The sequence below is a fragment of the Strongylocentrotus purpuratus genome, unplaced genomic scaffold, assembly GCF_000002235.5.
Source record: "Strongylocentrotus purpuratus isolate Spur 01 unplaced genomic scaffold, Spur_5.0 spur5_scaffold_13, whole genome shotgun sequence".
In the NCBI taxonomy this organism is placed as follows: domain Eukaryota; kingdom Metazoa; phylum Echinodermata; class Echinoidea; order Camarodonta; family Strongylocentrotidae; genus Strongylocentrotus; species Strongylocentrotus purpuratus.
In genome coordinates this window covers 20,458,551-20,476,863 of record NW_022145598.1, presented here as the reverse complement: position 1 = coordinate 20,476,863, position 18,313 = coordinate 20,458,551, and the positions used below count along the sequence as shown (strand labels likewise).

At 37.4% G+C, this 18,313-nt stretch overlaps 2 protein-coding genes across 2 annotated transcripts; one reads left to right on the top strand and one right to left on the bottom strand.

The window, feature by feature from the left end:
• Positions 1 to 563: 563 nt before the first annotated feature.
• Positions 564 to 16,307, bottom strand: LOC589021 (THO complex subunit 1). The gene is made up of 18 exons (XM_030983607.1): positions 16,178 to 16,307; positions 15,001 to 15,074; positions 14,357 to 14,417; positions 12,819 to 13,004; positions 11,736 to 11,784; positions 11,200 to 11,295; positions 10,800 to 10,891; positions 9,566 to 9,724; positions 8,259 to 8,432; positions 7,278 to 7,378; positions 6,258 to 6,375; positions 5,929 to 5,999; positions 5,437 to 5,469; positions 4,109 to 4,243; positions 3,269 to 3,352; positions 2,546 to 2,702; positions 2,094 to 2,178; positions 564 to 1,845 (listed from the first exon to the last, which is right to left on the bottom strand). The coding sequence occupies exons 1-18, from the start codon at positions 16,229 to 16,231 to the stop codon at positions 1,463 to 1,465; spliced, it is 2,112 nt and encodes a 703-aa protein (XP_030839467.1). The 5' UTR covers positions 16,232 to 16,307; the 3' UTR covers positions 564 to 1,462.
• A 162-nt stretch (positions 16,308 to 16,469) lies between these two features.
• On the top strand, positions 16,470 to 17,884 carry LOC105439652. The gene is made up of 3 exons (XM_011668875.1): positions 16,470 to 16,608; positions 17,102 to 17,347; positions 17,852 to 17,884. Exons 1-3 carry the CDS (start codon positions 16,573 to 16,575, stop codon positions 17,882 to 17,884), a joined length of 315 nt encoding a protein of 104 aa, XP_011667177.1. The 5' UTR covers positions 16,470 to 16,572.
• Positions 17,885 to 18,313: the final 429 nt, after the last annotated feature.

The window sequence follows — 18,313 nt, the reverse complement described above, 5'->3', positions numbered from 1 at the left end:
CGTCGCTCAGTGAGATAACCCCTTTAGGAACAAAAAGGAATAGCAATTAGAGGAGCAGTGAAAAAGACAAGTAGAGTTCCCCTATGTACAGCTGATAAACGCATTTTGAGTGAAAATAGATAACTGATAAAATACTTTATCCAAAACTCCTAGAAAAGCTGCTTTTGTCATAGTTTTAAAAATCAACATGGAGGTAACACTTCTCTCTCTCTCTCTCTCTCTCTGTAACAAAAGAAAAACAAATCTACTTGTAAACAACATCATTTCGAGCAGTATGCCAACTAGTTTCACTGGTGTGGGCATTTGATGAGATGATACACTGGTAACCAGTGTATACCGAATAATAATAATAATAATAATACTCAGCTATTATATAGCATGAATTAAGTCTCTAAGCGCTTCCAAACTTGGAGATTATTACCCCGGCTTTAGCTGTGCTGCCAATACGGCACTCTAGCATTTCAAGGAATTAATTCCTGCCAGGTACCCATCAACATCACCTGGGTTGAGTGTGGCAAATGTTGATCAATGTCTTGCCAAAGGACATTAGTGCCGCGGCGTGACTCGAACCAGGGACCTTGTGATCGACAGTTCGGCGACGTAACGACTCAACCACAACACCTCTACACATTTTTAAAGAGGTTATTGCTTGCTGGACGGGTCATCCAACTCCCAAACGGGGCTTACCCGGACACAAGTTTTACTTCCCCATGTCTAACAAACAAATGCTTTTGAAAGAATGATATACTCCATCCTGCAGATCCAGTTTCAACTATGACCAGGGACCTGTTTCACAAAGCCTTTTTTCAATGACAAGTGACAAAAATCAGTGACAAATCTGCTGATAACCAATCAGAAGCAAGGATTTCAGTAGCTTATAACAAAAGCTGTCATTTGTCACTGATGACAAGTTTTGTGAAACACCCCCCTGGCCAACTGCCCAAGAGGATACAGTTCTTAACTCGTTACGTGCTGCGTAATATGGAGTACAGTGTAACCTGTATAGAAAGACCACTTGAGGGGGACAAGAAAAGCGGTCTCTGTAGGCAGGTGGTCTTTATGTACAGGTTCTAATACAAGTGTCAATGTACATCTCTATTCAATGCAGACCAACAAAAAGAGTGTTGTTTGTAGACAGTTGGTCTTTCTGTACAGGTGATGGCAAAAGCATGTACATTACATTTGTGACAAAACTTGACTGTGGCAGTCCACTGTGAGTTTGCTTAGTCGACCAAAGCCTTTAAAGAGTTTTAAAAATCATTCTAAGTGACCACGTGTCGTTCACACATGTCCCTAAGAGTCCATCTCCATGGGTTCTGACTCTGCAACAATTCTTTCACCCTTTACATTTGTGACAAAACTTGACTGTGGCAGTCCACTGTGTGTTTGCTTAGTCGACCCAAGCCATTAAAGAGTTTAAAAAAAATAATTTTAAGTGACCATGTGTCGTTCACACATGTCCCTACGAGTCCATCTCCATTGGTTCTGACTCTGCAACAATTCCTTCACCGTTCTCAACTACTCTCTTCTGTTTCTCCTCGAACACCAACTCCACTTTCTTCTGTTTCTCCATGAACACCGACTCCACGATGTCGTCCAGCCCGCTCTCCATCAGTCCCGCGATGAGCGTCTCCCGCGACGGCTCGGCGCCCTCTTTGTCCTGCCACTGCTGCAGCATCAGCTTGGTCTGTTCCTTGATGTCGGACGTCTCGGAGAGGATGGCGGTCACCTCGTCGTCACTGAAGCCGAGCTCGACCGCCAGCGTCTGCCAGCTGTCCCCAATCTTGGAGGCCACAAGTGTGAACTGCTCCTCGGTGACAGCAGCAGAAGGGGATTTGTCCATACCTACATATTGGTGAAGTTAGGTTCGATTTTTAATTATCATTGCAGCATGAGCAAAATCCAGGATTTTGTTTCAGAATCTGAGACAAAGATACCCAATCCCTTTAAATGTGGTGTTCCGCAGGGATCCATCATGGGCTCATTATTATTTCTATTCATATCAATGATATTTGTAATGTATCTAAAACTTTAAATCATACTTTATCTGCAGATACCCAATCCCTTTGAATATGAAAATATTTGGCACATACCTTCTTCTGGGCCCTTCAAGAGCTCATCATTTTCAGTCGTCTCTTCCTCTGTTTTCAGTTCTTCCGGTTTACTCTCCTCATTTTGCTAGATAACAAAACAGAAAAGGGAATAATAAAATTATCAAATCTAGTATGAAAACACATATCCTGTATTCATTATAAGCAATGCTGTATGTCTCCTTTGGCAAGAAATTAATCTACATTTGCCGCTCTCGACCTAGGTGAGGCAAATGGGTACCTGGTTATTCCTTGATAAGCACTGTGCGCTGATAACGGCTGCCAGAGCTAAAGCAAGGGTTATAATTTCCAAAGCTCTTTGGAAGCACATAGGGACGCTATATAATGTTATTTATTTTTTATTGACAACTAGTTTTATGGACGAGGGCCCTGGAACAGGAATGGAACAGAGTCAGATTTAGCTAGACGTCAAGGTGATTATACAGCAGACTCACGGGTAACTCTTTGGCGATCTTGGTGACCATATATTCAAGGTACCCGGGGACCGTCTTGAGAGGAGGGTTGGTGGCCGTCACCGTCTGGAAGAAATGAGGGCTGCGTTTGGCTAGGAGACGTATGGCCTGCCAGGCATAGTTACTGTTGTTTACCACTCTGTAGGGAGAAGAGCAAGAAATGAAGAGTTTAATTCCAAAAGGAGCTAAATCTACCTTTGATGAAGATTGAGTTATTGATATCAGAACATTGTTCACTTAAGTACCCATATATCAACAAAATTATTTACCTACATTTTGGGAGGAATTATGAAAACATGCACCTTCTAATATCTCTTTTCCATAGGATGCCTATACAAATTTTGGTAAACAATTTTTTTCCCTCTGAAGTTACAAAAATGGATTTAGCTCCTTTTGGAATTAAAGTCTTCAAATACAAATTTGAATCACGAATGAAAGATTAGATTTGACTGGGATAAAAGGGATCAAAATAGACAGGCATCAACTCATGTTGGTGATATACTCAACAAACGTACTGAATAAAAACGGTGGAAATAGAAATGATTCCAAATTATCCTGCTATTAAATAAATCCAACCAAAACTTGTCCAGCTGAACCTGGAATAAAACACACCCATAGAACATCAGCTTCTTCTTGGCTTTGCTCAAGTGATATCATTCAATAAGGTAAAAGGAAGGGGGGGGGTAGGGTGTGGCTCAAACTTACTTGTATTCTGGTTCTATCATAGCCTCAGGGTCAGCCTGATCTATGGCATCCTGGAAGAATTCTTCAACTTGAGGGAGAAATATCCTGAGAATGAAGGAGACAGATGGAGGATCAAAATGGTGGACTGGTTAGGATTACAAAGGGAACAGTCCCAACATTATTCTCAAAGTGATTTCTCAAGGATCTTATTATCTTTGTATTGGAGAGGGAAAAAGTAAAACATAATCCAGTCAAAGTAGAGGTAAATGACAATTAACATTTTTTTTTTTTTTTAACGAATATAAATCAGTGTCATAAACTGGGATCTGCAACATACCGGGGACAACTCTAAATACATTTCTTATACATATAACAACGTTAGGCCCTTTGTTAAATAGTTTTAGATGTCGCTTTTAATATGTCACATTCTCAAGAAACATAAATAGGGACAAATAAATTTTTCACATACTGAAAAAATTGCAAAACTTGGTAAGGGTATGAATAATTTATTTGTTAAAGGTAAACTGGAGCTCTGGTATGAGCACCGTATGTCAAGAGAACATGGCTATATTTCATTCTGGATTGTTTATTCTGCAGTAGATTAATTGAACCAGTGAAATAAAAACTTGCAGGAAATCCTCTTCAATAAAAACCACAACTCTCATTTGCACATAGTGACTGGCGTTAAACGGTGACAGGCCTACTTACCTTGATTTCCTATCTTTCTATGCTCATTACTCAGCCCCTATACATTTTTTTCCAAAATTGTTTGGCACATGTCATTTATTTGTAATCTTGAACATTCAGTGTTAGTTTTGTTGGTTCTGTGAGAGTTTATCTTTAACAAATCGCCATGGTTACCTGTCTTCTGCTGCACAAGCTTCTAGGTTGCTAGGGTAAACGTTCCATAACTTAGTCAGCTCAGGACTACCCAAATCAATCTTCTTGGCAGCTCCAGCTAGATTCAGCTCTTCCCCCAATGTCCTCTTCCTGGCTCTGTGTTGAGGAAAAAAGGAGTTAAAAAAAATTGAATGGAATTGAACTGAGTCGAGTCGAGTCAAATTACATTGAATTGGAATGAGTTAAATCGAGATGAGTTGAATCGAGTTGAGTTAAGTTGAAATTAATTGAATTGAATTGAACTGAATCGATTTGATTTGCTTTGACTCGACTTGACTCTACTCAACTCGATTTTAATTTATTTCATTTTATAATAATCATTCCTGCAAAAGACCATAATATTAAAGGCCAGGACACGTAGCAACAATTTTGTTTCAAAGCATCATCAGTTATATTTGGAATAAGAGGGCTTTTCGAGAGAAAAAATGTCCATGTGACATTGCGCCTTTGATATTCATTTGACATAGGAATAAACACAACGACAAAGCTCACAGATGATGTCCACCCTTCTCAAAGCTCAACTTCCTCTTTACATATACATGTATATACCAGCCTGACGTTTCATTTCTAAGCTGATTAGGAATACCATATTTGCCGATGATATAGCCGCAGCGCAGCTTAGGCCGCACCTCTAACTTTGACATTTCATAGAGGGAAAAAAAACCCAAAAAAAACGAACCAAACAAAATAATCAGTTTTCTTGTGGAACACTATTTTTTCTACAAACTGATACAAAATTCATCAATATTTTTATAAATTTACAGGAAGTTTACCTAAAAAATGATCGTAATTTAGCAAATCTTCATCGATTTTTAAGCTAGTACTTTATCGCAGGCATATTTGGTATCCTACATTTACCCCTACCACGATGTGCGGTGTAATACGAAATTGCGTCTTCGACCTGCGCAGTTGCGTTTTGCTGCAGCTAGCTCCGTAAGTAACGGTCTGTCCCTTCTTTCACTTTTTAGCGATGCAATGGCACAAACTTAGATCTAGATCTACCAGTAGATTTTGTTAGAAAAATAAGTGAAGTTTATTTTCTTTTATTGTCTTCATGTCAACAATGCAACATAACATTTTCGGTAAGATGTGTGGAGTTATTCTAGAAATGTCCTGTACCATTGTATAGTCATTTTAGTTCCATATGTCTGAATGGACTTACTGTTTTGACAGCTGAATTTTTAATTGTTGCGCAAAGGCTGCACCCAGATTTTTTGATATTTTCTCTTCCAAAAATACTGCGGCCTTTACGCCGGCAAATACAGTAAAACTTTATCTGTAGCACTCACCTTGACTTTGGTCTGGCTTGTTCTGTTTTCCCTCTGTAAAAAGGAGATTAACATAATTTGAAGGATATAAATTACTAAAGACACTGGCAAGTAAAAGATTGGCAAAAAGGACAGATGCAATGCACAATGGTATCATCTTTTGAATTCATGAATGATGCACCTGATCATATGGCTTTTATTTGTGACACAATACAGTTCTAATTAAAAAATCATTGCAAAGTTTTACAAAGGTTACTCGAAGGGATAATATCATGAATCTCACTTAAAATAAATAACTTCACAGTATGTTAATTTCAATCTGATACGAGACTCAACATTTGAGTTGGGATATTAATGATCAAAATGTAAAATGTTTATCTTTGTAATCTTCTTCTCCTAGTTTGAGGTAATTTTCGTTTAATGCACACATTACGAACCTAACTTTTTAAGGGAAAGGTGTACTCTACATTTAATATATATATATATATATATATATATATGAGTGAAACTTACTTTTCCTTGACATAGCTTGGACATCCCTCGTTCTTCCAGGCATTCCAGTGTTCTTCTCTGCTCAAAATGTGCTGAAAATAAAACAGAATGCCATTCATAGTCGCTCTTCATACTCTGCAATTTGAGTAACATTGGTGCAGTTGATAGGAGACATAGTTTGGTATGTGACAAAATTGCCCCAACTTTCTGGACGGACCCATATACAGTACATACATCCATTATCATACATGTATATCATTTTTTACTAGGGCCCCCAGCAGCTTCATTGCTTCGACAAATAAATTGAAAACATACACTAGTAAACAACCCCCATTACTCTTTGTTCCTACCTCAATCCCTGCAGTAAACTGGTCTCCATAGGGTGGGGTTTCTTTGAGGAGAGCGACGACCTTGTCTTTGGTTTCTTTGATGAACAGGGACATCTCGTCAGTGAGCACATGATGAGCTCTGAAAATAAGGAGACATTGATTTGATTATTTTAAAAATTTGATTTTAACTGAATAACAAAGAACATATAAACGTAAGGTTTAATGCAACATATACAAACAATAATTTTTTATTATCTGTTGAAAAAGTGCAGGGGACCGCAATCATCATCACATACATGTAACCATCCCAAATCACACCTTCCAAAAGACAACTTCAAGACAAATGAAATGAAAAATGCTGAACATTATCCTCAGAAAACTTCCAACAATTTAAGATCTACATGTGTACTATGAACAAAAACAAAGGAGAAATAGATTATTGGCATATTCTGATGTTTTTTTTTGCAAATCAGTCAATTTGTCACCCTCAAATAATTATTATCACACTGGTTAAGTCCCATTCCAAAATGCCTCAAACTGTCTTAAAAAATGCGCCTGCTGCAAAATAAAATGACATAAGCATAGGGTGCCTCACATTTCTGTACCTTACAACACAAAGGTAAAGGGGTGTGCTTATTGGGCCTTCTCAAGATCAGTTACTCTTCCTAACTCCCACTAGCAATATATTTAAAGGTAAGTGTTTTGATTTTACTGCTGTATTTTTTGCGACGTTCTTTATTTAGTGGGTTTACTTTGTCACATCTGAACTAGACTTAAAGCCTAACCGCACTAATTTGGCCAGGAGGGATTATACCTCTCTGCATGGTCACTGACAGGTGGTTAACTTATCAAATAAGCTCTTAATTAATATAAGAAAAAGGGGATCATGGGGGACCAATGGTTACCGATTAGGCATTGTTTGCTATATAGAGGGCGCAAGTAGCTAAAAGAAGTGCAGTTGGGCTTTAAAATAATTACGCTATTTCATGTAATCTCATAAATGTCTTCGGAATTAGTTAATTTGAAGAAGAAAAATCTCACTGTTTGAACTTGACTTGTTGGTTGAGATACTGAAAGAGGATGAGAAACTGGACGTAGACGTAGCGTCTGAACATCGCGTCGCTCAGCTGAAGATCAAACAACTAGGAGAAAAGATAAATGTAAAGGAAGATGAGCAACTGCATCGATCAAACAGTAGCAGGGATTGTACATCAAGGCATTGTTTAACACAGTTTCTTCACCTTGCCCTCTTTCTCTTAAACCTCATTCAAGGAAAATTTTCACAAATGTTTCAGACTGAAAAAATTAGGGTCTTCTTGCAAAGGGCCCCCTTTGTAATTTGGGGGTTCTATATTGGCCAATTGTGCAAACAAACAAAATGATAAATAAAACAAAATTAACAAACTTAAACTATCACCAAAATAACAACTCACCAAGTTGCCTAAGTTGTCTGCGAAAATATATAACGCAAAAATATACTGATTTACACAGTAATTTTTCTACATCACAACTGGTTTAATAAAGGTAATAGTTATCATTATATATCTCTCTTTAGAAATCTAGCAATCTGATTGGTCAAAATTGGAGTTGTGTTTTTAGCCATTCCCGTAAAGAAACAAACAATGCAAGTAACAGTGAATACATGTAGTTCATGAGTGAGATTCTTGAAAGATTCCAGGTACCGGGAAAAAACTTATTTTATGCGAGCGCGGATACCATACAGTGCTTTTTGTCTGCGATTCCCAAATGATTGTAACAATCAGTCCTCTTTTCAGGGAAGATTAACTGACAATGTCTCAGATTTTCTGTGATGTTTTAACCAATGTTTACTCAAGAAAAGGATAAGGTAAGAATTCTTGGTAGATTTTTGTTTCAATTCGGCATATAAAAGATATAAAGACTGCTTTAATATTATGCCTCGGGGTGATAGCAGGATGTAACAAACCCTGGAGCCTATAAAACAGCCAGGCCTCTCAAAGCAGTCGATATCTCTATACTATGACTTTGAAAGATGACCCATACCTTTTCGCTGGTGAGGTACTTTGCGAAGGACACCTGATCACCCGAGTCAGCCTCCTCCTCCTCTCCTTGCTTCTGCTGCTGACGATGGTGGCTACGCCTCTTCTTCTTTTTCTTACCACTTGCAACGTCTTCCAGTTTCATGCTGTGGAAGGCCTCGAGGACAGCTATGGCATTCTGATCATGATAACATAGAGAGCTATAATTAATACATCAATGACTCTTAAAGCCCGTCTGCACTAGTTTGGCCAGGGGAGATTAGACCTCCCTGCATGGTCACTGACAGGTGGTTATCTCGTCAAATCAGCTCTCAATCCACATAAGAAAAAGGGGACCAAGGGGGACTACCAGGTACCGCTTAGGCATTGTTTGCTATATGGAGGGCGCAAGTAGCAATTTTGGCTTTCATGATTCCCCACTTCCTTTTATCTTACATGTGTGTTGATAATGAACGAACATGTACATACTTTGATGTTTTTAAAAGAGAGTGAAATAAATAAATGAAATGAAATGAAATAATACCACGTTTGTTTTGCAGAACCAATAGGCAGACGAATAGTCTCTACCAGTTGCAGTACAGAGATACTTTTGAATTGTATAGTAACAATTGTAACAAATTCGTATAGCAGTATTAACACAATTATTGTTACCATTCATGTTGCAAATTAAAAACCAGTTTTCCATTTTTAAACCCTAAACAGGGGTCTATATCAGAATCCATTTACAAGCTCTAAAATTTAATAGAATAACATCTAAACAGGCAGAAGGGAGCTAATTATTGTTAAAGTGACACTAGTTAATGCCATTTTGGCTTTCAGTTGAAGACATATTGGTGAAAATATATGCCTACAATATAGTCATCTCAAAATGAAATGTGGAAGGAGTAAAGCATTAAAAGGCATCGTTTAACATTTAAATCTGAAATGCATGGCCCTACATGATATCTCAGTGTCTGTGATATATGGTGTAATATTGAGGCCCTAAACAAATTGCGCTTTAAAATGATCATGAAGTGCCTCAAAAAAGTAAAAAATCTTTGAGTGACCGTTTTTACAATACCGGTACTCATTTTCTCCAATAAACTACTTATAAAAACCTTTAGGAAAACAGTTTTTTGACATTTTGATTTCCAATCATATATATCTAATAATCAGACAGGCGATGCTTGTAAAAGTCATGGGGTTCCTGACTGACCTACAGGTTTACAATTATAATTGCAGCATGGGCTAAATCCAAGATTTTCAGAATATGAGACAAAGTTACCGGATCCCTTTAAACAACACATGACAATATTCTTCAATCCAACTTACATTGGAGAAATCCTTCCACTTCTCCTTGGTGTAGCACTGGAGGGGAGCCCTGAAGAAGTCCTGAAGGGCCCAGAACTGACGATAGAGCTTGTAGTCGACGGGGGTCGCAGAACCCATCTCCCCCTCCTCATAGTCCATGGAGTCCTGTTTGTCAATGGCCTGGAAACAAGAAATATATGGGCGTTGTTAAAAGTGTGACATTAGGGAGTTTTCGCAAGCTCAACGCGGACAGAGAATCTGCAGTTCGTGCACAAAATCGAGAAGCTTCTATAGTAACAGCGAAGTGACTGCTGAGGTACTGAAATCCAGACCGGTTTTTGGCCAAATCTATGGGTGTTCTCAATGACGCCCCAGGTGAATCTACAGCCAAACAGCGAGCTTGTACCAAAGGTGGTATGGGAATTTTATAGTTTTATAACATGTGATGATCACAGTAGGGGACGGAAAAGGATGACGAATTTCAACCCGAACGGCTCTTCGGTGAATATATTTCGATTATTATTTCTGAACTATAACAACATGAATATGGATAGAACATGAATTTTTTTAAAACTGGATGATGAATTGTTGAAATATGATAACAAGCCGTTTTGTGGCTTGGTCGAGACGAGTTGTGCTAGTCATTCGGATTCACCATAAAGCGAAACCATAGGGTTTCAACCAGTGGCATGAATTGCCTGCCATAGTTAAGTCCAACTTAAAGTTGATCTCAGTCTTTGTGAAACACTCCCCTGGTTCACCAGTCCTTTTCAGAACTCAACTCACGAAAGAATATGTCTTAATTTTATCTACCTCTATCCATTTATTAAAGGATGAAACTGAAAGAATATCCCTCTCTCTCTCACTTTCTTTTCTTTTCTATTACCTTTCAAAGCCAACAGTCCTTTTCAGGACTACCCACATGGTGAATTTAAAATTATTTTCTTAAACACAAAAAGTGGTCTTTGTAGACAGGTTCCTTTAGTACATGTTTCAATGAGAGACCATTTTTTCAAGGGAAACCAAAAATTGGTGGTTTTGTACACAGGTGGTCACTCAAGCAGGTTTGACTGTAGTAGTATGGTGAAGATGACAATGGAGAGTAAGTGAGGAGAGGAATGTAAAACATTGCTTGTGAAATGGTACAATCCTGATAATTTTTTTAGAATATGGTATAATTCTGGATGGTGGGGCCATAGGATTGGGGAGGGGGGGGGGGGGCATGTTCCTGTGTAATACTAGTGTGGAGACTCACCTGTGGGACCCTTGTGCGAAGTGGCCCTTCCAGCTTGGTTCTGTTGTATGAGGTCACATTGTCTAGATGGAAGTTACTCATTAGATTCAAACCTGTTTGAGGTATAAAAAGAAACAAACACAGTTAAAGAGTCATCATCATTATCATCATCAAAATAATTGTCATCATCAGCAGCATCATCATCAACTTACATTTGGCAACAACAGCACCCCCACCCCTCGCCCCATCATCACCAACACCATTATCATTATCACCATCGTTATCCATCATCTTCATCACCATCATCATCATCATAACCATCATCATCATCATCATCATCATCATTACCATCATCATCATCATCATCATCATCATTCGGGTTTCAAGCCTTCTTTACACCTACATGTAGTTACGTCTTTACCTGATTTTTCATCTAGAGGGAAGAACCTGGCCAAGAAGAGCTGGATTCGACCACAGAACACCATGTCCTGTGACTTGGATAACCTCCTCAATAAATCTGAAAATGACAAACAATAGTACAATCAGAACCTTGATTAATTTGCTGCTGTTGCTGGTGCCAATGAAGATAGCATACCCATTAGTTGAAACACAATCTTCATCTTGTCAAGCATCCAATCTTACAGCTTTTTTTTTCTTTCTTTCTTCTTCATCCTTTACTGTTTTTTAATATCTCACATTTTTTATTATATATGATGTACCAGCACACATATTGTTTTTTTTTTTTTTTGGGGGGGGGGGAGGGTTTATGTGTTTAAATTGAAATGAATTGGAAAGAAATTACTGAAGTTTTTCTTAATTTTTTGTACTTACACATTTATAACTTGATAAAGTAATAAGTGAGTTTGCATATTTGATACACCGATCTACTGCATGACTCACTGTCATTTGTGTTATTGTCACAATTTACATAAATTCATAATTTCTATCATAACCTACCATTGCACATCCTGAGCAGATAATTCTTTCCTGAAGAATAGAAGTCACTCTGAAAAAAGAACAAATCAAGAAAATATTTTAGAACTCTACATCAATAAAAACAAATTTATTCATATTAAATACCTGACAAATGGTTCTTGAAAGTTCATAAACTGTAAGCACAGGACAGGAGGACTGCTGTAGAACTTTCCTCTGTGACAAAGGGCATTCCTTGTACGTTTCTCTTACTATACTACCCCGTTTTCGCCTCCTATAATACCTTTTAAATTCAGACCTATTATATTGTGTTACTCAGTACGGGAGCCTATTCACATACAAGCTATGCTTTTTATTTAGGCTCCCCACATTTTACATTGTTTTACCTTGCCTGTCATATCTTTATTTTCTGTACATCATACTTGATTTGAAATCTTTACGCTTGTATAAAAAAAAAAATTAAATTGTTTTTTATGTTAATATGGAATAAATAAACTTCAAACTTCAAACTACAAACATCACTCTGAATAGGTTAGAAGGACCTCAGGAAAAGGATTTGTCTTTAAATCTGTAAGTGCAAGATTTTATGACAGCAATAATTACTTCATTGGGAACCTCTGACACTAGTCAAATTCCTGAACAATGTACCTTATTCTTACCCTGACCTAAAACCATTTACGACTTTATCCTTAACCTACATACATCACATAATAAACCCAGAGCAGGTGGATCCCTGACCTTTTTCCAGGTGGCCCTCCAGTCATACTTGTCAACTGTCTGACAAATGACCAGACCTAACCCTAATCTTGAACCTAAGCTATCCACCAACTGCAACCCTTATTATAAGCCTGCATCGCATAAAAATAAACCCTGAGCTAATGGCGCCACAGAAATTGCTAGATCTCTGATCAACCAATTTCCAAGTGGCTCTCCTGTTACATTAGTCAAATTAACATAAATCATTCAAAAAAGGAAACACTGTACCAAACCCCAACCCTAACCTTAACCTTACATGTAAACCCATTTTAATACAACCCTAACTATATATTTGATGAAAAATGCCCCATAGGTAATGAAGCTATCGGAAAAGCCAAACCAAGGCCCTACCTGCTTCCATGTGGCCACCCTATCTTCCACAAACTGGAAGACATCTTTGCAGACGCTGATGGTGACGGAATCAAAGATGTCGGTCAGGAGGAGGAACGGGGTCGCAGGGGAGCAGAGACCCGCCTCTACGGCCTCGGTAGACAGGTGGACCAGGGAGGTGAAGTCACTGCAGCTTGAACCACCGACCTACATGAAGAAGACAAATATGCAACAGTTGAAGTCGCATATGAATGAGGAACATGAGAGGAAGTCCGGTTTTTACTTTAGGTTATTTTTTGTTTACATGAAAACATCTGTTCAACAGAGAAGTATTTCTTGGTAAGCCAAGATAAACAAACTACAGTCAAACCTGGAATCACAAAAAGTGGCCTTTGTAGACAGGTGGTCTTTGTAGACATGTTCCTTTAGTACACGATTCAATGAGAAACCGTTTTCAAGGGAAACAACAAATGTGGCTTCTGTAGACAGGTGGTCACTAAAGCAAGTTTGACTGCATTAGCTTCTTTAAACAGCTTGAATTCTGAATCTTATAGGAAACAGACAACACCACATGAAGTCAAGATTTAAAGGGATCCGGTAACTTTGTCTTAGATCCTTTTAAAAAATCCTTTAAAAAATGTGTCATTTTTCACTGATGAAAAGATTTGTGAAATGGGGCCCTGGGGCCCGTTCCTAGAAACCGTCATAAGTCTAACTTCATGACTAAATCAGCGTTAGTGAGCTAGTTGTCCGCTACGTATTTCATGAAGCCCTCTTTGCCAAGATCAACGACAACATCCTGACTAAGTAGTTTTGAAGCATCTAACGCCGTCATATCTCTGTCATAAATTTTTAGTCGATGGGCAGCGCCATCACATGTCATTTATTGGGTAGACTATGGCTGGCAAAAAAGGACAATACATCGTCCAACTATAATTTTTCTACACATTCACTTAAACAGTGAGTTATCGTTTTTTGTATTTGATAATCTTATGAAAATATGCCATGTTTATATTTAAGGATTCTTAAATCCTCAAAAAATCCTCGAAAGGGATGGGTATTCTGCCACGGCAGGCAAGCCATGGTCAGTAGTGTATTCTTTAGTTTTCAGACCCATATTAATTCTGAGCTGAATTCTATCTTCAAATATGTAAAGTGAATGGTTTAAACATATGTTTTAACGTTTGAAATATTGAAGTTTTGTAATTTTTATATTGTGCTGACGCCAAACACATTGAACACAAATTTCATTACATCGTATTTTTTCAAAGAATAGTATAAGGGTGTATTTTTATAAACCATCAAATGAAAATATTTGGGGGGAGCCCATCTCAAGAACAAAACTGATTCACTGGTCATGTAATGAAATACTCACAATTATATTTTAAAAGTACTTCTATTGTATAATCTACACAAATGTTGAAGTATATTGCATCTCTTATTTCCTGGTACTACTTTCCCTCTTTTTTTATTCCTCATTCATTTAAATAAAGTTATGACTGTCTTGTCATTGGTTTCTAGGAACGAGCCCCTGGTTACAGCAAATGATAGGTTCTTACCACAAGCTTCTTCACATAGTTTCTGTATGCTTGATCCAACGCAGTCTTCTTCTCTGCATCACTGCAAAAACAAAAAACATACAAGATGAAAAATAGTGGTGAGGAAACTATTTGTTGTACTCAGGATCACTTGTATGGGCTAGTTAGAAAAAGCTATTTGTCTTAAATTCATAGGCAACTCCAAGTCCAAGGTACTTTGTCCCATGGATACATTACCTACACAATCATCATTTTGAGTCTATACGTAATAATTCTATCACACTGACAGCTCTAACAGAGCTTGAATCAGATCACATTATAGTGAAAATAATACTTTCAAATTTCAATGTCATTTTGGGCCTTTTTTTTGGGGGGGGGGGGGGGATTCATATTTGTTCTTCATAATAATATTATGAAGGACAACAAATGATATGATAACTTGGACTGGCCTCAAACATAGCCTACAAGGCTACATGCAAATCTAGGGGGTGGGGATAACTACTGTAATGACAAATTCTAAAACCAATATCCTCGCTATTTAGCATGTACCAATAAAACTTAATTAAAATAAAAGTTGATGCTTGCCCATTCAAAAGATTTCTTTATCCAGTCTTACTAAGAACTAGGCTCCAAAAAAGGATGTATTTTGAATTCATGATACTAACCTCCCTTCAAGTGAGTCTGCACATTTTTTTAGACAGGAAACGGATTGTTTCTTGCGAGATTCATCCAAACTAATCTGAAAGCGAAATAAAGAAGAGATGATATCAAAAGAAAAGTTAGATAAAAAAAAATTTGCCAAAAGAATCTCATGTCTTCATTAATCATGAAAAATAAGACGGCCATTAGAGAACTGATTTTATTCTGTTCTAAATTCTTCTTCTCCTTCTCCTGTTACTTCTACTTCATTCTCCTCTTCCTTTTTAGAATCCCTTTTATTTTCCTTTTCCTTCTCCTTTTGTCAGTAGGAGGGCTGGTCCGGGAATGAGGATCGTCCGCATAAACAAGGATATCCTCGTAAACACTGGCAAATCGTGTCTTCAAAAATAAGAATCGTCTGCATTTTCACAGATTTGTTATTCTTTAGCGCAGATCTGTGTAAAGATCCCGATCCGCGCTCTGGCAATGAGAAAAATGGATTCCGCATGTCAAATAAAACACCCCCAGTTCACCGTCTTCTTTTATGTGTTGTCCATCTTCCCAAAAATTTATCGTTCATAACGTGAAAGTGTCTGTGCAAAGTAAATGTGAAATGAATCAATTCAAGGAGCATCGTCGCAGAATCCGTTTTTCGCATCGCCAACGCGCGGATCGGTATATGAATTGTCTGCGAAAATGCGAACGATCATTATTTTTAGGATGCGTCTGTCCACGTTTACGAAGATGATCCTTATTCTCGGACCAGCACCACTTCTGTTTATGTACATTCTTCTTCTCTTTTTCTTTCCTCTTCAAAAAAGTTCAAAATCAAACTCAAATCAAACTCAAAATTTCAATCACAGTCTTCACTTCAGTTTTCATTTCAATTCAGTCTTCTTCTTCTTCTCTTAGCTTACATTAAGGAAGATACTGACTTCTTAAAATAAGATATGCTGAATAACATTTCACAAAGAATTATTAAATCACCTAGATCTATGACTACGTACGACAGGCGCATTCCATGAAGGGGGAAAAAACACGACACATTCCGCAATAGATGGGCCAACACAAATCGGTATCAAATTGCGGGAGATGAAATGAGCTTAATCTACTCTAAAACTAAACATGTCAAATTGCCAAAAATCATCACATTAATATTTCGTAACTATCATTAAGTGTGTAAGTCATTGGAAATCAATTTACCAAGTATTTTCCCCTCGAAGCTTCAAAGTCAAAACGTGATTCGGAGGTCGCCATGATTAAACTTTCCAAATCCTAGTCTATAGCCAGGATTTATTATTAAAATAAATATTATTCAAGGATTCTAGATGATTATATCATGTCACGGGATCAATTGAAATAGTTTCTAATTACAAAAAAATACAGCTAATCCATAAAAACAACGAAAAGTTTCATACAATCATTAATAATTGGAAAAATATTAATAAAATGCCTTCTATTAAAACTAGTTTAACAACATATATTCTTGCACAACTCTTGTAAACAGAAAAGGCTAATCACCTCGTCTTTGTACATTAAGTTCATGTTCAAGACTTTTATACATTCCCACATTTCGTTCGTTGTAATAAGAGAACAGTATGGATTCATCAAGCAACACATCGGCTACTTTTGAGGTAAATGAAAAGATGGAATAAGAATGCATTGAGAAAATGAGACTGAGACTGAGTGAGAGAGAGAATCATCAATGTCAATGAGATCGAGAGTTTTGACAATGACAGATATTAAATTTCAACATTTAATTCTGATTGATAACATTCTTGGTTTGGTCATTTCAACTTATTTTAGCCCATACAGTTCTGTTAAATTTTTTTAAATTGATTATTATCTAACTAGCCTAAGCCTAGGCTAAGCAAGATGAACTTCACTCTTCAGAAATAAGATTGAACTTTGAAGATCATGAAGATGCTCTTCTCTTCCGCTTCCAGCTTCCCCAATCATACCTGCCATGCATGACTCCAAAATCTCAGAGACCAGCATTGACATGTTTGAAGTGAATAAAAACTTTGCTAATTTAATAATAAATTGCTTGCCTAAGTATGGTACACAACAAAATTGTGACCACTGAATGTCATGTCATATTTGTGAATATCAATTTTTCGTCTGCAGCCCATCCCTTGGGAGTTTGACGTGGACAACGTCCATTACTGGGTCCACTATGGCCTCGTCATCTTTGGTGCAGTCTTTACACTTATCTCCTTCGTGGTTCAGTTTCGGGAGCCCGCCACCTACGGTAAACACGAGGACAAGGTGAGCTCTTATAAGGAGGTCACCGAAAATGGAGCTACTCGTGTCGAACTTACTGATGGAGATGATGTATCGGCAACTGAACAAGACTCAATAACACAACTACAGGTAATAGAATTGGGGCAAAGATTAATTGTAGGAACTGACCTTTTATTAATAAAATATTTTCCTTCATATTTGTTTGCTGTATTCAGTCTAAAGATCTATTTACCAATTTACAGATCTTTTTATTCATTTAATGTTTTTGTGTGCATGTATTAAGTATAGGCCCTAGGTCATGTGCTGTTCCATGATAATTAAGTTTGTTTTATTTTGCCAAGTCACATGGGGGGAGAGAAACTGTTTGATTTCTAAATTTAGACAGGAGTGATTTAGCACTTGTAAAATAGCTTGAAAAATAGCTCTGGTAAAAAAAAAACAATGTAATACTTGAATGTTGTACTGTTAAAACAATTGCACTTATACAACGCCAAATCCTAAAACAGCTCCTGTGAACAGAAAAGTATTTTATACACCAATTCCTCCCATGTTAACCTTGATTATTCACATCTTCAAAGAATCTTTCAATTAGTAGTTTCTCTTCAATGTTTACAATTTTTTTCTTCATTTCAGAGAAAAGATGAGACAGCTATAAGGAGGTTGTGATTGAGATAAGACACCCTAGGGCCTTGCTCTAGATAATTTGCTAAAATATCACCTTATTTTCAAGCTTTTACAGGAATTTGTGTGTTTCAGCAGCTATTTTGATATCCCAGCATAATTTCATGGATTTTTGTGAGTTGGATTGATGCTCAATTGAAGTGATTCAGAAGTTTTTCATTTGGATCAAGCTGAAAGTCCTTGGCAGCCATCTTGATTTCTCCAGACCCCATAGTCCCAGACATGCTTCTGGAAGTTTGAGTTTGTGACATCTTTTTGACTTTGGTCTGTGTATTAATTAGGTTGTTGTGTGTGGATGATAGTGTCAGTGCACATGCAGTGTACTGTGTGTGTCTGTCTGTTGACTATCCACTGTTGGCTATTTACTAGCTCCTGTGCTTGGTTGTACTTAATTGATTAAATTAATTAAGAAGT

Coding starts and splice junctions, on each gene's coding strand:
- LOC105439652 (XM_011668875.1), top strand. CDS start 16,573: ATGGATTCATCAAGCAACACATCGGCTACTTTTGAG. Junction 16,609..17,101: donor ACACATCGGCTACTTTTGAG/GTAAATGAAAAG, acceptor TTTCGTCTGCAG/CCCATCCCTTGGGAGTTTGA. Junction 17,348..17,851: donor ACTCAATAACACAACTACAG/GTAATAGAATTG, acceptor TCTTCATTTCAG/AGAAAAGATGAGACAGCTAT.
- LOC589021 (XM_030983607.1), bottom strand. CDS start 16,231: ATGGCGACCTCCGAATCACGTTTTGACTTTGAAGCTTCGAGGGGAAAA. Junction 11,785..12,818: donor GGGTGGCCACATGGAAGCAG/GTAGGGCCTTGG, acceptor TTCTTTTTTCAG/AGTGACTTCTATTCTTCAGG. Junction 1,846..2,093: donor CTTGAAGGGCCCAGAAGAAG/GTATGTGCCAAA, acceptor ACCAATATGTAG/GTATGGACAAATCCCCTTCT.